The sequence below is a fragment of the Schistocerca cancellata genome, chromosome 12 (assembly GCF_023864275.1).
Source record: "Schistocerca cancellata isolate TAMUIC-IGC-003103 chromosome 12, iqSchCanc2.1, whole genome shotgun sequence".
Taxonomy (NCBI): Eukaryota; Metazoa; Arthropoda; class Insecta; order Orthoptera; family Acrididae; genus Schistocerca; species Schistocerca cancellata.
Genome location: NC_064637.1, coordinates 154240219 through 154265115, shown reverse-complemented (window position 1 = coordinate 154265115; position 24897 = coordinate 154240219). Strand labels below are relative to the sequence as shown.

The following is a 24897-nucleotide window of genomic DNA, read 5'->3' as shown; positions in this document are numbered from 1 at the left end:
CTGAGACCTCAAAATAAGGTGTCATGGATGAAGGTGAGAAAGTGGTCTGTATCAGAAAACCCCGGGGCGGGGGGAGGGGGGGAATGGCAGAGCTTGAAATAATCATCACATGGGTTGGCAAAATGCGTGGAGCCGGCCGTGTCCACATATGAGGCATTTCGAGACTGACGGTAAATTCAAGTAAATACTTAGGGATTACAATTACAAATAACCTAAATTGGAACGACCACATAGATAATATTGTGAGTAGAGCAAACCAAAGACAGATCCATTGGCAGAACATTTAGAAGGTGCAACAGATCTACTAAAGAGACTGTTTACACCACGCTTGTCCGCCCTATTATGGAGTATTGCTGTGCGGTGTGGGATCCGCATCAGGTGGGACTGACGGATGATACTGAAAAAGTACAGAGAAGGGCAGCTCGTTTTATATTATCGCGAAATAGGGGAGAGAGTGCCACAGAGATGTTACATAAATTGGAGTGGCAATCATTAAAACAAAGGCGTTCAATCACCAGTTTTCTCCTCCGACTGCGAAAGCATTCTGTTGGCAGCCACCTACACCACGAAGATGACGTGCTACAGACGCGAAAATTAACCGACATGAAGAAGATACAGTGATATGCAAATGATTATCTTTTCAGAGCATTCACAATAGGTTGGCGCAGGTGGCGACACCTACGACGTGCTGACATGAGGAAAGTTTCCAGCCGATTTCTCATACACAAGCAGCAGTTGACCGGCGTTGCCTGGTGAAACGTTGTTGCGATGCCTCGTGTAAGGAGGAGAAATGCGTACCATCACGTTTCCGACTTTGATAAAGGTCGTATTGTAGCCTATCGCGATTGCTGTTTATCGTATCGCGACACTGCTGCTCGCGTTGGTCGAGATCCAATGACTGTTAGCAGAATATGGAATCGGTCGGTTCAGGAGGGTAATACGGAACGCCGTGCTGGATCCCAACGACCTCGTATCACTAGCAGTCGAGATGACGGGCATCTTATTCGCATGGCTGTAACGGATCGTGCAGCCACGTCTCGATCCCTTAATCAACAGATGGGGACGTTTGCAAGACAACAACCATCTGCACGGACAGTTCGACGACGTTTGCGGCAGCACGGACTATCAGCTCGGAGACCATGGCTGCGGTTACCTTTGACGCTGCATCACAGACAGGAGTGCCTGCGATGATGTACTCAACGACGAACCTGGGTGCACGAATGGCAAAACGTCATTTTTTCGATGAATCCAGGTTCTGTTTACAGCATCACGATGGTCGCATCCGTGTTTGGCGACATCGCGGTGAACGCACATTGGAAGCGTGTATTCGTCATCGCCATACTGGCGTATCACGCGGCGTGATGGTATGGGGTGCCATGGGTTACACGTCTCGGTCACCTCTTGTTCGCACTGACGGCACATTGAACTGTGGACGTTACATTTCAGATGTATTACAACCCGTGGCTCTACCCTTCATTCGATCCCTGCGAAACCGTACATTTCACCAGGATAATGCACGACCGCATGTTGCAGGTCCTCCACGGGCCTTTCTGGATACAGAAAATGTTCGACTGCTGCCCTGGGCAGCACATTCTCCAGATCTGTCACCAATTGGAAACGTCTGGTCAATGGTGGCCGAGTAACTGACTCGTCACAATACGCCAGTCACTACACTTGATGAACTGTGGTATCGTGTTGAAGCTGCATGGGTAGCTGCACCTGTACACGCTATCCGTTTTACTCAATGCCCAGACGTATCAAGGCCGTTATTACGGCCAGAGGTGGTTGCTCTGGGTACTGATTTCTGAGGATCTATGCACCTAAACTGCGTGAAAATGTAATCAGATGTCAGTTCTTGTATAATATATTTGTCCAATGAGTACCCGTTTATCATCTGCATTTCTTCTTGGTGTAGCAATTTTAATGGGCAGTAGTGTACATAGGCAGAAATGATCATCACGATAAAATAAGAGAAATCAGGGCTCGCACAGAAAAATGTAAGTGCTCGTTTTTTGCGCGCACCGTTCGAGAGGGGGCCGGTAGAGAGACAGCTTGAAGGGGCGTCGCTGTGGCGTTCCTCTGGATCCCAGGACACTTTGGTATCTGTGGAAATGAGGCGGCCGATATAGCGGCCAAGGCTGCAGTCTCTGTTCTTCAGCCAGCTATTCGCACGATTCCCTTCGCCGATCTACGGAGTGTTTTATGTCGTCGTGTTACTCTTTTGTGGCACGCACATTGGTCGACACTTCCCAATAATAAATTGCGGGAAGTGAAAGCCCTTCCTTGTGCTTGGACCTCTTCCTCCCGAACGCGTCGTCGGGAGGAGGTCATTTTAACTAGACTCCGGATAGGGCACTGTCTTTTTAGCCATCGACATCTTTTAAGTGGTGATCCTCCCCCTCTTTGTCCCCACTGCTCTCAGCTGTGGACGGTAAGACACCTTTTACTTGAGTGCCCCTATTTTACTCCGTTACGCGCCCGTCTACAGCTGTCTCCTGAAATATCGTCCATTTTAGCAGATGACACGCGCTCAGCCGATCGCGTTCTCGAGTTTATTAGTGCCAGTGAAATGACGTCAGTCATTTGACGCTCTTTTTATGGGCAACAACCCCCTTCTTTAGTGGTTTTTTAAGCTTTCCTTCTATTTTTAGTTTCTCCAATTTTTTGAGTTTCGTTCCCATTTCTGCCTTTTCCTAAGTCACATACTGGGCGCTAATGACGGTAGCAGTTTTGCGCCCTAAAAACCATAACAAAAAAAAGACAGCTTGAAGGTGGTTCATTGAACCCTCTGCCAGGCACTTCATTGTGAATAGCAGAGTAATCACGTAGATGTAGAGTAACTCGTCTGTATGACAGCACGGATTCGGCAGCGAATGTCGTATGAAACTGGTTTGCTGCACGAGACGCGGAAGGCTGTTTGGCAGCGCAGCGCACCTGCGGCTGCTGCCGGGCTTCCAGAACTGCGCTCAGCGGCTCGCCACAGTAGTAGTGGGGTCGGCTGTGGCGGTGCGTGCCGCACGGCCTTCTGCGGCTGAATCAGCGGCGACCCACGCGCTGGCACGCAGTGCGTGGCCGTGGTCGCCGACGCTTTTGCAGGCTGCGCACGCACGGCCGACACACCTGCTGCCGCCCCGAGGCTGCCGCACCTCGCTCTGCCTTGCCGGGCTCCTCATTCTATAGTCTGTCGGTAAACTGAACAGCGAGCGAGCGAGTCTTCACTCTGCCAACCCAGCTACGTCACAAGGCGCTTCTACACGCTGTTGATATACACTCCTGGAAATGGAAAAAAGAACACATTGACACCGATGTGTCAGACCCACCATACTTGCTCCGGACACTGCGAGAGGGCTGTACAAGCAATGATCACACGCACGGCACAGCGGACACACCAGGAACCGCGGTGTTGGCCGTCGAATGGCGCTAGCTGCGCAGCATTTGTGCACCGCCGCCGTCAGTGTCAGCCAGTTTGCCGTGGCATACGGAGCTCCATCGCAGTCTTTAACACTGGTAGCATGCCGCGACAGCGTGGACGTGAACCGTATGTGCAGTTGACGGACTTTGAGCGAGGGCGTATAGTGGGCATGCGGGAGGCCGGGTGGACGTACCGCCGAATTGCTCAACACGTGGGGCGTGAGGTCTCCACAGTACATCGATGTTGTCGCCAGTGGTCGGCGGAAGGTGCACGTGCCCGTCGACCTGGGACCGGACCGCAGCGACGCACGGATGCACGCCAAGACCGTAGGATCCTACGCAGTGCCGTAGGGGACCGCACCGCCACTTCCTAGCAAATTAGGGACACTGTTGCTCCTGGGGTATCGGCGAGGACCATTCGCAACCGTCTCCATGAAGCTGGGCTACGGTCCCGCACACCGTTAGGCCGTCTCCGCTCACGCCCCAACATCGTGCAGCCCGCCTCCAGTGGTGTCGCGACAGGCGTGAATGGAAGGACGAATGGAGACGTGTGGTCTTCAGCGATGAGAGTCGCTTCTGCCTTGGTGCCAATGATGGTCGTATGCGTGTTTGGCGCCGTGCAGGTGAGCGCCACAATCAGGACTGCATACGACCGAGGCACACAGGGCCAACACCCGGCATCATGGTGTGGGGAGCGATCTCCTACACTGGCCGTACACCACTGGTGATCGTCGAGGGGACACTGAATAGTCCGCGGTACATCCAAACCGTCATCGAACCCATCGTTCTACCATTCCTAGACCGGCAAGGGAACCTGCTGTTCCAACAGGACAATGCACGTCCGCATGTATCCCGTGCCACCCAACGTGCTCTAGAAGGTGTAAGTCAACTACCCTGGCCAGCAAGATCTCCGGATCTGTCCCCCATTGAGCATGTTTGGGACTGGATGAAGCGTCGTCTCACGCGGTCTGCACGTCCAGCACGAACGCTGGTCCAACTGAGGCGCCAGGTGGAAATGGCATGGCAAGCCGTTCCACAGGACTACATCCAGCATCTCTACGATCGTCTCCATGGCAGAATAGCAGCCTGCATTGCTGCGAAAGGTGGATATACACTGTACTAGTGCCGACATTGTGCATGCTCTGTTGCCTGTGTCTATGTGCCTGTGGTTCTGTCAGTGTGATCATGTGATGTATCTGACCCCAGGAATGTGTCAATAAAGTTTCCCCTTCCTGGGACAATGAATTCACGGTGTTCTTATTTCAATTTCCAGGAGTGTACTTTCCGGAATGTGAGGTCGTGGTCCAAGAACTTTTCTGCTCCTTACGTTTCGTCCAGGACTGCGCTGGACTTCCTCAGAGGCCAGTCGGCAAGACTCAGCGTAGCAGCGCCTCTGAGGAAGTCCAGCGCAGTCCTGGACGAAACGTAAGGAGCAGAAAAGTTCTTGGACCACGACCTCACATCCCGGAAAGTATCTCAACAGCCATGTCACCCGGTCGTGAAAGCCTTCATGCTTCTACACGCTGTTTCACAACGTAGTACCGGCCCTGCCGCGGTGCGTACTTTAAATCTGTGGCGACGCCGTGTACAGATACGTTTCGGCTGCGTTCATTTTTAGACAAATGTACGAGGTGCATTCAAGTTCTAGGGCCTCCGATTTTTTTTCTCTGGACAGGAAAGAGATAGAAACATGCGCATTGTCAATACGTCCCAGAGATGGCAGCACCGTACGGCAGATGGAATTTTACCACCAGCGGCGAGAATGAGAACTGTTTTAAATACTTAAAATGGCGACGTTTTCCTTACTTGGACAGCGTGCAATCATTCGTTTTCTGAATTTGCGTGGTGTGAAACCAATTGAAATTCATCGACAGTTGAAGGAGACATGTGGTGATGGAGTTACGGATGTGTCGAAAGTGCGTTCGTGGGTGCGACAGTTTAATGAAGGCAGAACATCGTGTGACAACAAACCGAAACAACCTCGGGCTCGCACAAGCCGGTCTGACGACATTATCGAGAAAGTGGAGAGAATTGTTTTGGAGGATCGCCGAATGACTGTTGAACAGATCACCTCCAGAGTTGGCATTTCTGTGGGTTCTGTGCACACAATCCCGCATGATGACCTGAAAATGCGAAAAGTGTCATCCAGGTGGGTGCCACGAATGCTGACGAACGACCACATGGCTGCCCGTGTGGCATGTTGCCGAGCAATGTTGACGCGCAACGATAGCACGATTGGGACTTTCTTTTCGTCGGTTGTGGCAATGGATGAGACGTGGATGCCATTTTTCAATCCAGAAACAAAGCGGCAGTCAGCTCAATGGAAGCACACAGATTCACCGCCACCAAAAGAATTTCGGGTAACCGCCAGTGCTGCAAAAATGATGGTGTCCATGTTCTGGAACAGCGAGGGCGTAATCCTTACCCATTGCGTTCCAAAGGACACTACAGTAACAGGTGCATCCTACGAAAATGTTTTGAAGAACAAATTCCTTCCTGCACTGCAACAAAAACGTCCGGGAAGGGCTGAGCGTGTGCTGTTTCACCAAGACAATGCACCCGCACATCGAGCTAACGTTGCGCAACAGTTTCTACGTGATAACAACTTTGAAGTGATTCCTCATGCTCCCTACTCACCTGACCTGGCTCCTAGTGACTTTTGGCTTTTTCCACCAATGAAAGACACTCTCCGTGGCCGCATATTCACCAGCCGTGCTGCTATTGCCTCAGCGATTTTCCAGTGGTCAAAACAGACTCCTAAAGAAGCCTTCGCCGCTGCCATGGAATCATGGCGTCAGCGTTGTGAAAAATGTGTACGTCTGCAGGGCGATTACGTCGAGAAGTAACGCCAGTTTCATCGATTTCGGGTGAGTAGTTAATTAGAAAAAAATCTGAGGCCTTAGAACTTGAATGCACCTCGTATTAAGACCATAAGGAATACAAAAAAAAAGAAGATAGATTCTTCCGAAACACAACATTATAGAGTAAATAATATTAAGATAAGAATGGAAGTCAGGATTATACTACAAACATAGACCCGAATGCCTGTTCATGTGAATGTATTGTACGTTCCTCTATTGAACCCCATATAATGCAATCAATCTGTAGAATTTGAGGCTTGTTCTTACTTTGTGTTTCTACTAAATGGTTGAAGTTTTCTTTGAAGGATTGCATTGGAACTTAACAGTTTTTGCACCAAGATAAGTACAAATCAGGCCTTAAAGGACAACGGTTTTACAAGCATGGATGAGATTAAAAATGCACAGTTGAGACCTATAAACTACCCCGAAGAAACAGTTCCTAAAGAATTTCTAGAATTGGAAAAAGCACTGGCACAAGTACATAGTATGTAATGGGGAATATTTTGAAGAGGATAACATTGCTGTAGATTAACAAATAAAGTTCTTACCAAAAAATAAGTAATACGTGAACGCACCTCGTATGTCAAGCTCTTGGCTTAGAAGTCCAGAATCGATGTACATGTTTCGAAGAAAATTTCAGCAGTGTTTATAATAGCTATTGCGCACAAATTTCAAGCAACATGTCTCGGAATCAGGTGAATAGTGACCGATATATAGATTTAGTGTTCTGTAAGCATCAGAGATTCTACGTGATTTTGGAACTGTCTATAACGATCGGTTTCTTCCCAAGATTATTAGTTTTCCTTCGTGGCGATTCCACTAAACCATGCGGCTTATTTTCGCGTTCCTTCCTGATTCATCCTATTGGACGAGGCTGACGTTTGCATACACTGCAGCCCTTTGCTAGGGACTGGCAATATTAGCCAACAGTTCTTTTTGGGTCGCCTCTTTAATACACGCTGTAATAACATTAGAGACGATCGAGCGCTCGTTACTCCGCGAGTACCTCCTCTTCCCCGTATTCTGTACATTTTCTTGCAATGCTAGACGATTATCCACCACTTCCGGAAATCGAAGTATATCAGTAAGTATACAAAGTTAACTGACTGACACTGGCAACTAACATCATACGAACAGAAACGACGTATACCACTGCACGCCGATCTACACCGCTAGACAGGCAGGGTTCTTCCGCGAAAGGCCACTTCCTCCACCAAAAGCGCTGCTCGCTCTTGAGTTTACAGACAGACTATACCCTACGCCGCACTGGTAATGAGGTTCTGTGGAACCCCGCAACTAACAATCAGTATGACTGAGTCATGTGTCCCAGACATCAGGTTCGTCGCCATTATCTTCTCCATCAACATCACCATCGCAACAGGCACGGTTTTGCCCCCCGCCCTGGGTACGCCCCCATTATGACGGCGCGATTTACACTGAAGCGCCAAAGAAACTGGTACACCTTGTAAGGTGTCAGGCAAATCCAACACCTTCCATGAAAACCCTGAGACGATAGCAAATCCGGCAGTATGTCACATGATGTTGTTGTTGTGGTCTTCAGTCCTGAGACTGGTTTGATGCAGCTCTCCATGCTACTCTATCCTGTGCAAGCTTCATCATCTGCCACTACCTACTGCAACCTACATCCTTCTGAATCTGCTTAATGTATCCATCGCTTGATCTCCCTCTACGATTTTTACCCTCCACGCTGCCCTCCAATACTAAATTTGTGATCCCTTGATGCCTCAGAACATGTCCTACCAACCGGTCCCTTCTTCTTGTCAAGTTGTGCCACAAACTTCTCTTCTCCCCAAACCTATTCAATACTTCCTCATTAGTTATGTGATCTACCCATCTAATCTTCAGCATTCTTCTGTAGCACCACATTTCGAAAGCTTCTATTCTCTTCTTGTCCAAACTATTTATCCTCCATGTTTCACTTCCATACATGGCTACACTCCATACTAATACTTTCAGAAACGACTTCCTGATACTTAAATCTATACTCGACGTTAACAAATTTTTCTTCTTCAGAAACGCTTTCCTTGCCATTGCCATTCTACATTTTATATCCTCTCTACTTCGACCATCATCAGTTATTTTGCTCCCCAAATAGCAAAACTCCTTTACTACTTTACATGTCTCATTTCCTAATCTAATTCCCTCAGCATAACCCGACTTAATTCGACTACATTCCATTATCCTCGTTTTGCTTTTGTTGGTGTTCATCTTATACCCTCCTTTCAAAACACTGTCCATTCCGTTCAGCTGCTATTCCAAGTTCTTTGCTGTCTCTGACAGAATTACAATGTCATCGGCGAACCTCAAAGTTTTTATTTCTTCTCCATGGATTTTAATACCTACTCCGAACTTTTGTTTTGTTTCCTTTATCGCTTGCTCAATATACAGATTGTATAACATCTGGGAGAGGCTACAACCCTGTCTCACTCCCTTCCCAACCACTGCATCACAAAAGTGTTTCCTGGACCTGATTTTTTATAATTGTGTAGACTTGAAAGCGAACAGGATTGCACCATCGCTGGCTCGCAACGATTGAAAGAAAACAAAACAGGGACTGAACAACTTTAAATTTTAACGCCGTCAGCGTTACGAAATCTGAACGACGTAAGTTAATTAATTAAATATTAACAGGTAGAGAATTATTAAATTTTAAAGATTAAATCATAGTAAGAATTTAAAGCATTGTAGCATCATTACGTTTCTTTGCATCAGTACTTGAGTATCAGATACCTTCATATCTGTTTAAAAGACAGTGCGTAAATAAAATTGCCACCTTTTATAATTATTATTCGAGCAATACAGGCTCCACCACCTTGAACAGTCCCCTGCTAACATGGAGGGTCCATGTATTCGTGAGGTTGTCTCCATATCCATACACGTCCATCTGCTCGATGCAGTTTGAAACGAGACACGTCCAACCAGGCAATATGTATCCAGTCATCAACAGTCCAAAGTCGGTGTCGACGGACCTATGCGAGGCGTAAAGCTTTGTGTCGTGCTGTCATCGATGGTACACGAGTGGGCCTTCGGCTCCGAAAGCCCATACCGATGATGTTTCGTTGAATGGTTGGCATGCTGACGTTTGTTGATAGTCCAACATTGAAATCTGCAGCAATTTGCGGAAGGTTTTCCACTTCTGTCACGCTGAACGATTCTCTACAGTCGTCGTTGGTCCCAGTCTTGCAGGATATTTTCCTGGCCGCAGCGATGTCGGAGATTTGGTGTTTTACCGCACTGTAAACACTCGTGAAATGGTCGTACGGGACAGTCCCCACTTCGTCGATACCTCGGAGACGTTGTATCTCGTTTCATATACACTGCTGGAAATGGAAAAAAGAACACCATACTTGCTCCGGACACTGCGAGAGGGCTGTACAAGCAATGATCACACGCACGGCACAGCGGACACACCAGGAACCGCGGTGTTGGCTTTCGAATGGCGCTAGCTGCGCAGCATTTGTGCACCGCCGCCGTCAGTGTCAGCCAGTTTGCCGTGCCATACGGAGCTCCATCGCAGTCTTTAACACTGGTAGCATGCCGCGACAGCGTGGACGTGAACCGTATGTGCAGTTGACGGACTTTGAGCGAGGGCGTATAGTGGGCATGCGGGAGGCCGGGTGGACGTACCGCCGAATTGCTCAACACGTGGGGCGTGAGTTCTCCACAGTACATCGATGTTGTCGCCAGTGGTCGGCGGAAGGTGCACGTGCCCGTCGACCTGGGACCGGACCGCAGCGACGCACGGATGCACGCCAAGACCGTAGGATCCTACGCAGTGCCGTAGGGGACCGCACCGCCACTTCCCAGCAAATTAGGGACACTGTTGCTCCTGGGGTATCGGCGAGGACCATTCGCAACCGTCTCCATGAAGCTGGGCTACGGTCCCGCACACCGTTAGGCCGTCTTCCGCTCACGCCCCAACATCGTGCAGCCCGCCTCCAGTGGTGTCGCGACAGGCGTGAATGGAGGGCCGAATGGAGACGTGTCGTCTTCAGCGATGAGAGTCGCTTCTGCCTTGGTGCCAATGATGGTCGTATGCGTGTTTGGCGCCGTGCAGGTGAGCGCCACAATCAAGACTGCATACGACCGAGGCACACAGGGCCAACACCCGGCATCATGGTGTGGGGAGCGATCTCCTACACTGGCCGTACACCACTGGTGATCGTCGAGGGGACACTGAATAGTGCACGGTACATCCAAACCGTCATCGAACCCATCGTTCTACCATTCCTAGACCGGCAAGGGAACTTGCTGTTCCAACAGGACAATGCACGTCCGCATGTATCCCGTGCCACCCAACGTGCTCTAGAAGGTGTAAGTCAACTACCCTGGCCAGCAAGATCTCCGGATCTGTCCCCCATTGAGCATTTTTGGGACTGGATGAAGCGTCGTCTCACGCGGTCTGCACGTCCAGCACGAACGCTGGTCCAACTGAGGCGCCAGGTGGAAATGGCATGGCAAGCCGTTCCACAGGACTACATCCAGCATCTCTACGATCGTCTCCATGGGAGAATAGCAGCCTGCATTGCTGCGAAAGGTGGATATACACTGTACTAGTGCCGACATTGTGCATGCTCTGTTGCCTGTGTCTATGTGCCTGTGGTTCTGTCAGTGTGATCATGTGATGTATCTGACCCCAGGAATGTGTCAATAAAGTTTCCCCTTCCTGGGACAATGAATTCACGGTGTTCTTATTTCAATTTCCAGGAGTGTATATATATAGATGTATCTCAGCTCATGCGCCGACTATAACTTTTGTATCCCTCCTGGAAGGCGGCACATGGGTCTGCTCCTGAAAACTGAGGATAGGCCGAATTTAGGAAGCTAGGAGGAGTAGGTGAGGTAGAACACTTGGTACTGCAAATAAAAATGGTTTTACTGTGTACTTAACTTTGGCTGAGATGAGCACTTAGGTGCGAAGCTGTACATCGACTTACAAAGTTAAAAGTAGTGGCTCGCCCACTATGAAATAGAAACTTTTGCTTGGTCGTCTCCTCCGCATTAAATGGGCAGACTCTGGAGCGGCGTTCGTAGAGCTGCACAGCGCCGGCTAGAGGGCGCTGTCGTCGGTGTCGGTGTTGTAGTGCCAACCTAACAAAAGGAATTGCACCCACGCCGTGGCATCGTAGATATCGATACCACAATAACACCACGTTCAGACTCACTTATATCTTGATAACCTGGCGTTGCAGCAACGGTAACCGATCTAATTGCGTTAACGCTTGTCGTCTTACATGGGAGCTGCCGAGCGCGGCGCCGTATTTTGCTTGTTTATATATCTCTGTATTTGAATACTAATGCCTATAGCAGTTTCTTTGGCGCTTCAGTGTAATTACTGCACTCGCTTTCGTTTGGGTGTTTGACGTGTTATCCTTGTAAAATCGTGTTGTCAACTGACGAATTTTGTCAATGTTGGTATGAAGTCGCTTCAGTATACTTGTGATGGGCCAGGGCTAGCAGTGTATTTAACACTAAACTCTTCTCGAATCTTCATATGAAAATGATGCTCTAAGCCCCCCCCCCCCCTCTTTTCTGACTCCGACTTTTGCTGTTGCACATGGATTAAGAAGAAACGCGAACTGACTGTAATCGACCCTGCAAGTGGAGTAGAAAAGAGTTTGGCACCTGCAGTAATTTAATTGGATACTACAGATTAACAAAATGAAAGTTCTGTCCAAAATAACAATTTGATTTATTATGACTAAACTCAAAATAATAAACAAAAACACATGAAACATTTACAATACGTCAAATCGGATACTCAAATAAATGCTGTGAAGGTGAAGTTGTCCGTAAACTAGCTTGCGAAGTTTATGACCAAGTGGTATGTGGAACCAATTCCTTGCAACTCAAATCTTAAGAGAAACACCCAGCCAATCCAACATTAATTGCTGCTAAAGTAGTGAGAACTCAGACAATGAACACCCAAGACAGAACAAATTAAGAAAAGACGAACAGGCGCACTCTGCTGAGCTCTGATTATCACCTAGCAAAATTCCCTAATCTGCCGGTGCTGCGGACATAAATTACCAAGCTGTCTTCTTAACTGCAAGAACACGATATGGCGTACCGGAGGCGATGGATAGTTGCTTCGATTTCCCGTCCTGGTGATGATAATGTCGCGAGTATAGCCTGAAACAAATTATCCTGGTCTGGTTGTTCCAGACTAAAGACTTCCTATCAATACAAATGCGCTTCTGAGGGAGACGAAGAAGGCTCGCCACACAATCACTGACAGTACAGTGATTGATTTTAACAAGCGAAGTCACACAGTAACTGCGATACAGTCAACTTTAGCCAAAACTGCTCAAGACAGACAACATAGGCCGCTTGTACGCAGAACGCTCAATTGACAACTGTACTCGGAAAGTTACGTTGAAAGTCGAAACTTCAGCAACTTCGTCGAACTGTTACAATTAAATGAAAGTATATTAAACAGCCAACGGAAGGCAGGCTGTCCAGAGCAGCGAGAGCTCAGTCTTGTAACCTACTCCGACCGAAAGGCGAGAGCCGTCCCTCCCAAGAGCACCCGTACAAGCAGAGCACAGAACATTCCCTCCCCCACGACAGTGACCGTGGTTAAACGTTCCAATCAGCAACTCGAAAACCGGCGGAAAATACCACTCTATTGCCGAAGCAGTACCATTCCACCAGTGGAGATTCTTGGCGCCAGTTTCTGTGCCGATTTTGCTACGTCACGGAGCTATGCCCTGAGCAAGCCAATCACAGTTACGATTTTGCAGAAAACGCGGGAATTTGCCCGCCAAGACTGTCTGGGAACACAAGTCGTTCCCACGCCTCACTGGTAGCCTGCCAGAAAGTGTTTTCACTAAGTTTCTGTGAAGTAACGGAATCTCTAGCCCAGCCGCTCTGTAAGGCCCCTGTGGGCGTGTCGCGCCCGCTCTTATGACAATCTGGAAAGCATCCACTCGACTCCCTCACACCCGTCGGCTTAACCCTTTCAAGATCAGCAGAACCCACCTGTCACCAGACCATCCGGGTGACGAGAGACACTGCGTGGGAAGTCCGCATGTGAAGGAATAGCAACTTTTCACCGCATGCAATTAGAGAGGAAAATCGAATTACTCAGAGTAAGATAGAAATATGAGAGGGGCCTCATGCCACCTGTCATACTGTAGATCTGATAAACTAATAATGTCCCTTCCTGGCAGATTAAAACTGTGTGCCCGACCGAGACTCGAACTCGGGACCTTTGCCCTTCGCAGGAACACAGTTTTAATCTGCCAGGAAGTTTCATATCAGCGCACACTCCGCTGCAGAGTGAAAATTTCATTCTAGTAATGTCCCCTTTTTGCTCACTTAGGAGGCACTGGCCGCGTGATTGAGCACATGACACAATAGCTACAAGATCTGTAAAAAAGGGTGATCTGCACGTGTGCACTGTGATGACTATTGCGTTTGTCCGGCGAGCTTACATACCTATGCCTCGCTGTCTAGGGCTCACTTTTGCCTCCGTCAGAGGAACGGCGTATGCATTTCGGTAATCATCCCAAATCGTCAGCTCAATTTGTGTTCTGTTGTTTCAGGTGACGTGACGACGACAGCAGGATGTTTCCAACGACGGCCGCGGCGGTAGCGGCGGCGCTGCTGTGCCTGGTGGCAGCTCCTGCGTCCGGGCTCGAGGGACCCAACGTCTGCGTGCGACAAGAGACGTGAGTACATTCTACACTACAGTGTAGGGCGGCTACACTAACTAGTGTCGCGTACCGTACCGAGCAGGGGTGGTAGAAACCGACCGGTACGGGCATTTTATATGTGAATAACCGTTACTTTTCGTTATTTGTTTTGTCCCGGTTATAAAAGGGCTTTTTTTTTAGTTTTACCAATTAAAAAACAAGCAAACACCGCCCGAAAAGGCCTTGAAGGCCCAACGGTACCGACCGGCCGCCGTATCCTCCTCAGACTTAGGCGTCACCGGATGCGGATACGCAGGAGCGTGTGGTCAGAACGCCGCTCTCCCGACCGTTGTCAGTTTTCATCACCGGAGCCGCTGCTTCTGAGTCACGTATCTCCTCTGTAGGCCTCACAAGGGCTGAGTGAACCCCGCTTGCCAACAGCACCGCTTAAATTCGATGATCTGAAGGCCAATGGCAGCTTTTACTATCGTTGTTGTTGTGTCTTCAGTGCTGAGACTGGTTTGATGCAGCTCTCCATGCTACTCTATCCTGTGCGAGCTTCTTCATCCCCCAGTACCTACTGCAGCCCACATCCTTCTGAATCTGCTTAGTGTATTCATCTCTTGGTCTCCCTCTACGATTTTTACCCTCCACGCTGCCCTCCAGTACTAAATTTGTGATCCCTAGATGTCTCAGAACATGTCCTACCAACCGATCCCTTCTTATAGTAAAGTTGTGCCACAAACTCCTACCCGGTTCTATTCGGTACCTCCTCATTAGCTACGTGATCTACCCATCTAATCTTCAGCATTCTTCTGTAGCACCACATTTCGAAAGCTTCTATTCTCTTCTTGTCTAAACTAGTTATCGTCCATGTTTCACTTCCATACATTGCTACACTCCATACAAATACTTTTAGAAACGACTTCCTGACACTTATATGTATGCTCGATGTTAAGAAATTTCTCTTCTTCAGAAACGCTTTCCTTGCCATTGCCATTCTACATTTTACATCCTCTCTACTTCGACCATCATCAGTTATTTTGCTCCCCAAATAGCAAAACTCCTTTACTACTTTAAGTGTCTCATTTCCTAATCTAACTCCCTCAGCATCACCCGATTTAATTCGACTACATTCCATTATCCTGGTGTTGCTTTTGTTGTTGTTCATCTTATACCCTCCTTTCAAGACACTGTCCTTTCCGTCCAACTGCTCTTCCAAGTCCTTTGCTGTCTCTGACAGAATTACAATGTCATCGGCGAACCCCAAAGTTTTTATTTCTTCTTCCTGGATTTTAATACCAACTCCGAATTTTTCTTTTGTTTCCTTTACTGCTTGCTCAATATACAGATTGAATAGCATCGGGGAGAGGCCACAACCCTGTCTCACTCCCTTCCCAACCACTGCTTCCCTTTCATGTCCCTCGAATCTTAAAATTGCCATCTAGTTTCTGTACAAATTGTAAATAGCCTTTCGCTCCCAGTATTTTACCCCTGCCACCTTCACAATTTGAAAGAGGGTATTCCAGTCAACATTGTCAAAAGCTTTCTCTAAGACTACAAAAGCTAGAAACGTAGGTTTGCTTTTCCTTAACCTTTCTTCTGAGATAAGTCGTAGGGTCAGTATTGCCTCACGTGTTCCAACATTTTACTATTAACTGAGTAAAAAAAAAAAGCTAACGTTAGCAGGACTGCTAAGACTTTTCCTTCTCAAAGAAACCTTCCTTACAAATGAGTAATTGTTATTCGCAAAATTTGAACTTATTTGGAATGTTGCGCTAATATAGAAAATGGGAAAAGTGATCAGTGCTATTTTGGTAACAATACCGGCAAAATGGTTCAAATGGCTCTGAGCACTATGGGACTTGACATCTGTGGTCATCAGTCTCCTAGAACTTAGAACTATTTTAATCTACAAATAACTTCCGGGAATTCAGCCAGATAACACTTTCAGCGACCACCGATATTTCTGCGGGAGAACACCCCGCCATTTTCAAGGCAAACTGCAACGGGCAGGCGGCGTACGTGCAAATTTAAAACCTCGCTTCTCGGACTGAAGCAGGAAAGATAACAAACACACACACACACACACACACACACACACACACACACACACACACACACACACACAGTGAACACTAGTGCCACCAAAGATGACCAAAGTCAGAGCTATCGATAGTGAGAGTATGAATTCGCAGGTGAGGTAGCATTGACTCTGTCCCTCTGTTTTTTGACAACAGAGTTTAAACAGAAACCTCCATCCCTGTTAACGAGGTTGCTCGCTAATTTAATCTCAACTGCCTCCCTAATAACACTGTCCCAATAGCTGAACGGGCATGCCAATATCTCGGTGTTATTATATAACATGGGGTTACCAGTATCCAAGCAATGTTCGGCAATAGCAGATCTATTTGGCTGCTGTAATCGTGTGTGCCGTTGATGCTCAGTACATCGGTCCTCCACGGTCCTGATAGTTTGACCAATATACGCCATGCCGCAGCTACAAGGAATACGATATACACCCGCCTTACGCAGTCCAAGACCATCCTTAACGGAACTCAAAAGTGCTCTAATTTCAGATGGAGGTCGGAAAACACATTCCATATCGTATTTCCCTAAAATACGACAGATCTTATTGGACGTGTTTCCTACGTAAGGCAAAAAGGCACTAGGTTGCGCTATCGACCAACTGTACATCGAGTGATTGATGATAATTCTGAGTCAACACCTAAGTGTGTGTTATCTTTCCTGCTTCAATCCGAGAACCGAGGTTTTAAATTTGCATGTACGCCGCCTGTCCGTTGCAGTTTGCCTTGAAAATGGCGCGGTGTTTTCCCTCCGAAATATCGGCGGTCGCTGAAAAGTGTTACCTGGCTGAAATTCCCGGAAGTTATTTGCAAGTTGTATACGCCAGGAGAAACTCAGGTCTTACTTTAACCTAACTAACCTGAGGACATCACACACATCCATGGCCGAGGCAGGATTCGAACCTGCGACCGTAGCAGCAGCGTGGCAATGCCGACAGAAACGAGAAACAAACGCATGGCATAAGAATTAGTACAGCATTGTTGAGACAGTAATATTCTGTTGCCGTGTGTCATGGCTTACGGAACGTCTGTGTACGTGCAGTCTGCAAGACTGCCTGCCCCCACCTGGTATACACAGTCGTTTCTCGCTGTCATTGCCGGATATCCGTTGTATTGCAGAATGACACCAACCCTAGTCTGGAAGTACAGGGTGACAGTTATTGGATTAGATGAAGGAAAAAAAAAACGTAAATTAGTTACAAATTACAGCGTGACCACACTTTATTCCACATGTCAACGACACTACAGATAGATTTAGGTTAAGACGTGTTCGATATGCCTGCCATCATCGCCGATGATGTGGCGAAGACGAATAGCGAAATTCTGCATGACCCGCTGAAGTGTCGGAACCTCGATGCTGTCGATGACCTCACGAATGGCTGTTTTCAGTTCAGCAATAGTTTCGGGGCTATTGCTGTATACCTCGTCTTTAACACTCTGCCGTCCGGCGACACCACAGTGGTGTCGTGTGCACAGTATCACTCAGTGGCTGGCGACAGCACTTCAGTATCTTTCGCATTCTGTTGGTCTTTTGTTTAGGTAACAGTAAGTTACACACACGTCAACAAGTTTTTTGTTTTTCTAAGTACTTGCGCCCTTTCATCATTGCAGACGAAAGAGACGATACGATTATTTACGATGAATGCGCGGAGCAAAACTTGGAGGTTGCCACTATATCGCGTACGTCTCACCATGATCCGGTTGACAGACTTTCCGGTCACATGAAGGAACACCAACAAATAGGCCTACGTATTTCCGAAACGATCAACGAAAACGAAGAAACTGCTATGTATGTTCTCCCCCCCCCCCCCCGCCCCTCCAAAACAAAACCTACATGTGCAAGTCTTGCGAAGTTGCGTTGCATCTTTGAGACTTGGTTTGCTGCACATCATACGAGAGAGGAATACTATGTACCAAAGACAACGCCGGTCGGAGTGGCCGAGCGGTTAAAGGGGCTACAGTCTGGAACCGCACGACCGCTACGGTCGCAGGTTCGAATCCTGCCTCGGGCATGGATGTGTGTGATGTCCTTAGGTTAGTTAGGTTTAAGTAGTTCTAGGTTCTAGGGGACTTATGACCACAGCAGTTGAGTCCCATAGTGCTCAGAGCCATTTGAACCACCAAAGACAACGCAAATAAACAAATATATGAAACAAACAAACTCTGTATTTATTTACATATGTATAGCTTCGAAATTTCATGAATGTAGGGGAATAGGGTTGAGAACTTATGCGAACTAATGATGAGATTAGTAAAACGTAACAATTTATAATCCCTCGATAATGTCAAGAACGGCCGGCGACAAACCAAGTAATGATAATTAAATGAATTTTATCCATAGTGGATGCTGTCCGTGACTGTTCATTTATGGGATTATATCCGCTACCAGTCACAACAAAAGGTTATTTATTTGTCACACAACCGGTTTCGGGCTTGCGCCCATCCTCAGGTGTTTATACATTCATAAACATGTACATGAATGTATAACCACCCGAGGATGGGCGCAAGTCCGAAACCGGTCGTATGAGAAATAAATAACCTTTAATTGTGACTGGTAGCGGATATTTTTCTACACCCCATAATGAGAATTAGTACTGCCGGCGCCAAGCGAATAAGTTTGTACGAGACGTGCGGACGGCAAAGGGTGAACATAGCCCCACAAAAAAGCAGTCGTTTTTGTTCAGATCCGGAGAATATGGCGGCCAATAGAGAACCGTGCCAGTGGCCTCTCTGGGTACCCCAGAGCCAGAATGCGGTCCCCAAAGTGCTCCTCCAGGACATGAAACACTCTCCTGCATCTATGGGGTCGTGGTCCGTCTCGCATGAACCATACCTTGTCGAAATCACGGTCACTTTGGATAACGGGGACGTATTCATCTTCCAAAGCCTTTCATCTACCATTCGGTAGTCACCGTGCCGTGATGGAATATAGCACGGATTAATCCGCGACTGGACATTCCACGCCTCACAGTCACCTTTTGAGGGTGAAAAGACTTCTCGATCGCGAAATGCACCAGTTTTTCATATTGACGAACTCATCCAAATGAAAATAGGCTTCGTCGCGAAACCAAACCATACAGCACATACTAATTCCTGTCATGCTCCGCGGCCAACCGTGCAGCTTGAACGTCCTAACGCAAACCGTTCAGAAGTTACGACGATTTAATTTAATGTGGTTCAATAACTGTCACCAAGTGACGTAGCAGTTGAAGTACAATGCTTTATTTGGTGTAAAAGGTTTAAGATTTGTCTGTCATAAGAAAATAATAAAAAAGGAACGAAATTATGATAACAGTAATGAGTTAAGAACTTAATAATTCATTCATAGTATATAATAAAAATAGAAAGTAGGTGATCTGCTGCCTACGTCTACATAAAATGCCTTTATCTGCTTGTAGCTCTTGAAAACGGAGAAATTAACCCAAAAAATATAGGTCTTTAACCTCCGTTTTCACCCTTTAACACTGACTATTCGTAAAGCCCAAATAGTGTTATGATTCCCGTTTAGAACATGATTTTTGAGCATAGTTTCAAAAAATTAGAATCAACAGGAGAACACAGGTGACCTCACTTTTTACCAATTCTCGAGAAAAACAACGAACAGTGGATGGAGTGAGTTCTCTTTTATCTCCCTATTTCATTTAACATTTCGCTTTTTTAATATAACATTTCGATTCGATATATCTTGAACCTGAGACAGTTATAATTTTTTAATCTTTGTACGATTTCTTCGTCTATTTCGCGAAATAGTAGGAATAATAAACCGAAGATGGATTAGTTCAGAAAACCGGCCACTTTGAGTGGTTCTAACGGTCAGGTTAAACTCAGTGGGGGAAAAAGTGGTATAACCGGAAACCGGTTGTTTGAGTGACAACCGCCGTCCCTAGCAGCGAGTAGTCACACGCTGTGTCTTCGCCAGATTTACAACTAGGTGGGCGTTCTAGGATGGATGTTCATTCCAGCGTTACTTTCAGTTTCTTGTGATAGTGAACACTTCTGTTACCCGGAGGTAGTTTTCCAGTTTGCAGTATTTCACTGAAGAATGCTAGGAGACAGAGAAGCTTCCGTCCACAAGTCAAAAGGGATTAAGAAGGAACCGCTAATCCGAAACTCAGCTTGCCCTTTCCTCACGCAATATTCAGCGAACCATTGATGAAGGGCAATAGGCAGATTCCACATTCCTACATTTCCAGAAAAGTTTGTGATACAGTGCCGCACTGCAGACTGTTGACGAAGGTACGAGCATACGGAATGGGTTCCCAACATGTGAGAGTGGCTCGAAGACTTCTTACGTAATACATAGAACGCCGTATGTTGTCCTCCACAGCGAGTGTTCATATATACATCTGTATGCCGATAGAATTCCGTATGAGGGTCTTACTGCAGCGTATATGCAATATACGGGGTGAAAAGTGTTTAAACGGACAAACTCTGGGAGGTTGTAGGGGACATCAAAACAAATATTTTTCCCTAATGTCATTTTTTCCTATGAGGAGTATTGAAAGCGGTAGAGGAAGATTTCTCTGGCGGCAAATTAATTAAACCAACAAGCACTTTACCATTTTTTTATGATCAAGAGACAACACATTAACGCAACCCAATTTCAATTACAGTAAATTTTCAAAAATACCTCTATTGACACGTAAACAAATGTTACACCAAATGGTTCAAATGGCTGTGAACACTACGGGACTTAACATCTGAGGTCATCAGTCGCCTAGAACGTAGAACTACCTAAACCTAACTAACCTAAGGACATCATTCACGTCCATGCCCGAGGCAGGATTCGAACCTGCGACTGTAGCGGTCACGCGGTTCCAAACTGGAGCGCCAAGAACCGCTCGGCCACACCAGCCGGCCACAGGTTACACCGTCAGATCATGTTCTGTCTGACACGGGCAAAAACCCCAGGAGTATCGTGAACTGTTCCTGCTGCTGTTACTATCCAGTCAACCAGATCCTTCTCCGATGCAACAAGAGTTGCGTAAACAAGGTTGCGCATCTCTCCCCACACAAAAAAGTCCAGAGGGGACACATCTGGAGATCGAGCAGGCCATGGTACAGGACCACCTCAGTGTAACGGACTGACCTCCACAGAGTCCTGACCTGAACACCTTTGGGATGTTTTGGACGACGACTTCATGCCAGGCCTCACCGACCGACATCGATACCTCTTCTCAGTGCAGCACTCCGTGAATAATGGGCTGCCATTCCCCAAGAAACCTTGCAGCACCTGACAACGTATACTTCTGAGAGTGGAAGCTGTCATCCAGGCTAAGGGTGGGCCAACACCATATTTAATTCCAGCATTACCGATGGAGGGCGCCACGAACAAATTTTAAGTCACTTTCAGCCAGGTGTCCGGGTGCTTTTGATCACATAGTGTATGAATGAAATAGTAGATAACGTTGGATCTTCCGTAAGACTTTTCGCAGACAATACTGTCGTGTACAGAGAAGTCGCAGCAGTAGAAAACTGTATCGAAATGCGGGGTACCTGCAGTGGATAGGACGCGTGGTGTAGGGAGTGGCAGCTGACCTTAAACGTAAACAGAAGGAACTTATGGCGCATAAACTGGCAGAAAAGGCCATTGTTGTATGATTACACGATTGCAGAATAATGACTGCAAGCAACCATATTCATAAAATACCTGCCGGTATACGCACGGAGCGATTTGAAGTGGAACGACGACATAAAGTTAATCGCAGGTAAGGCAGATGCCGGTTCACAGGAAGAGTGGTCCACCCACAGGAGAGGTAGCTTACAAAGAACAGCCGTTCGGCCAATACTTGAATACTGCCAGTCAGTCTGGGACCTGTACCAGACGGTATTTGTGGAGGAAGTAGAGAAGATGCAAAGGAGAGCAGTGCGTTTTGTCACAGGTTCAAATTAGTAAACGCGGAGGCATTACGGAGGTGCACAGCCAGCTCTAGCGGCAAGCAAGAGAGGCGTTCCACATCACGCTGAGGTTTACCGTACGTTCCTAGAAGAGTCAGTCAGTCTATTGCTGTTAGTTACGAATATCTCGCGGAGAAAGCTCGAAAGTGAAATTAGCGAGATTCGGGCTCACACGGGAATGTACCGTCAACCTCTCGTCCGGAGAACCATTCGCGACTGAAACAGGAATAGCGGGAACTGGCGTGTGATACAAAAAGTACCCTCTGCCACACAACGTAATGTATCCTGCGGAGTACAGACGTAGATGCAGAAAGAGAATTGTAGATTTCCTACCCTAGCAATTCAGTAATCCTCAGGCTCGGCTTGCGTCGTTGTTTCTTGCGTCAGCCTTACAGTACAGAAAAGTTTAATTGCATACACCGAAGAGCCAAAGAAATTGGTACAGCTCCCTAATTTCATGTAGGGCCCCTGCGAGCACGCAGAAGGGCCACAACACGACGAGGCACGGACTCGACTAATGTCTGAAGTAGTGCTGGAGGGAATTGACACCATGGGCTCCCAAGCATCAGGTAAACCTTGATTGTCATTTTAACATTTGTTATAAGGCTTGGAACCAACGTAAGCAATGTTAATTTCCATTTGTTCAGTTTATTTTTGAAACGTATTTCCTGTCGACAAAAATACGATTGTGCGGTTATAGTTAACTACTTGCGCTTATAGTTAACAACAAATAACAATTGACAATCACTAAATGTGGCTTGTAAGTAAATAACGGGACAGGCACCGAAAAGAGAAAATTTGAATTATTGGCGAAATTCCGTTGTAAATGCTAGGCCCAGTAACATACAATCCGACACAAGCGTCAGAACAGCGGGAAACAGTGTTCGCAGCTGCCTAAATACTGCAGTCGTGTCTAGGACCAACATCGATGTTGAAGTAATCAGACACGCGCGAATACTCTGTCAATGTTTCGCTGTTCACTTGTGTGAATTGCTGACAATCTGAAGTAGCTCTGTGGTTTGTTTGCAAAAAAAATGGCACCGCCGAAATAATTATTACATGCAAATAATTCACAGTATTGCAAAATGGAAAGGAAAACGGCTAAAACAGTGGAATAAAGGCGGATGTAGTGCTCAGAGTGAAAGGAAGAAACTAGGCGACGAAGGAAAGGGATACGCTCGAAAAGACAATATTGTGCTTCCAACTAAAGAGGCTCCCAAGCATCAGGCAAACCTTGACTGTCATTTTAACATTTGTTATAAGGTTTGGAATCAACGTAAGCAATGTTAAAGTACACTCCTGGAAATTGAAATAAGAACACCGTGAATTCATTGTCCCAGGAAGGGGAAACTTTATTGACACATTCCTGGGGTCAGATACATCACATGATCACACTGACAGAACCACAGGCACATAGACACAGGCAACAGAGCATGCACAATGTCGGCACTAGTACAGTGTATATCCACCTTTCGCAGCAATGCAGGCTGCTATTCTCCCATGGAGACGATCGTAGAGATGCTGGATGTAGTCCTGTGGAACGGCTTGCCATGCCATTTCCACCTGGCGCCTCAGTTGGACCAGCGTTCGTGCTGGACGTGCAGACCGCGTGAGACGACGCTTCATCCAGTCCCAAACATGCTCAATGGGGGACAGATCCGGAGATCTTGCTGGCCAGGGTAGTTGACTTACACCTTCTAGAGCACGTTGGGTGGCACGGGATACATGCGGACGTGCATTGTCCTGTTGGAACAGCAAGTTCCCTTGCCGGTCTAGGAATGGTAGAACGATGGGTTCGATGACGGTTTTGATGTACCGTGCACTATTCAGTGTCCCCTCGACGATCACCAGTGGTGTACGGCCAGTGTAGGAGATCGCTCCCGGCCCTGTGTGCCTCGGTCGTATGCAGTCCTGATTGTGGCGCTCACCTGCACGGCGCCAAACACGCATACGACCATCATTGGCACCAAGGCAGAAGCGACTCTCATCGCTGAAGACGACACGTCTCCATTCGTCCCTCCATTCACGCCTGTCGCGACACCACTGGAGGCGGGCTGCACGATGTTGGGGCGTGAGCGGAAGACGGCCTAACGGTGTGCGGGACCGTAGCCCAGCTTCATGGAGACGGTTGCGAATGGTCCTCGCCGATACCCCAGGAGCAACAGTGTCCCTAATTTGCTGGGAAGTGGCGGTGCGGTCCCCTACGGCACTGCGTAGGATCCTACGGTCTTGGCGTGCATCCGTGCGTCGCTGCGGTCCGGTCCCAGGTCGACGGGCACGTGCACCTTCCGCCGACCACTGGCGACAACATCGATGTACTGTGGAGACCTCACGCCCCACGTGTTGAGCAATTCGGCGGTACGTCCACCCGGCCTCCCGCATGCCCACTATACGCCCTCGCTCAAAGTCCGTCAACTGCACATACGGTTCACGTCCACGCTGTCGCGGCATGCTACCAGTGTTAAAGACTGCGATGGAGCTCCGTATGCCACGGCAAACTGGCTGACACTGACGGCGGCGGTGCACAAATGCTGCGCAGCTAGCGCCATTCGACGGCCAACACCGCGGTTCCTGGTGTGTCCGCTGTGCCGTGCGTGTGATCATTGCTTGTACAGCCCTCTCGCAGTGTCCGGAGCAAGTATGGTGGGTCTGACACACCGGTGTCAATGTGTTCTTTTTTCCATTTCCAGGAGTGTAGTTAACAACAAATAACAATTGACAATCACTAAATGTGGCTTGTAAGTAAATAACGGGACAGGCACCAAAAAGAGAAAATTTGAATTATTGGCGAAATTCCGTTGTAAATGCTAGGCCCAGTAACATACAATCCGACACAAGCGTCAGAACAGCGGGAAACAGTGTCCACAGCTGTCTAAATACTGCAGTCGTGTCTAGGACCAACATCAATGTTGAAGTAATCAGACACGCGCGAATACTCTGTTAATGTTTCGCTGTTCACTTGTGTGAATTGCTGACAATCTG

The 24897-nt window shown here is 47.6% G+C and overlaps 1 protein-coding gene across 2 annotated transcripts in view; it reads left to right on the top strand.

Annotated features, from left to right (window-relative positions):
- The window catches only part of LOC126109414 (protein draper), a 450571-nt gene that overhangs the window by 272306 nt on the left and 153368 nt on the right, over nucleotides 1–24897 (top strand). For both annotated transcript variants that reach the window (XM_049914450.1, XM_049914449.1), the window contains exon 2: nucleotides 13841–13966. In XM_049914450.1, the coding sequence (XP_049770407.1) occupies nucleotides 13863–13966 (104 nt within the window). In that variant the 5' untranslated portion in view covers nucleotides 13841–13862. The remainder of the gene's footprint in view (nucleotides 1–13840; nucleotides 13967–24897) is intronic.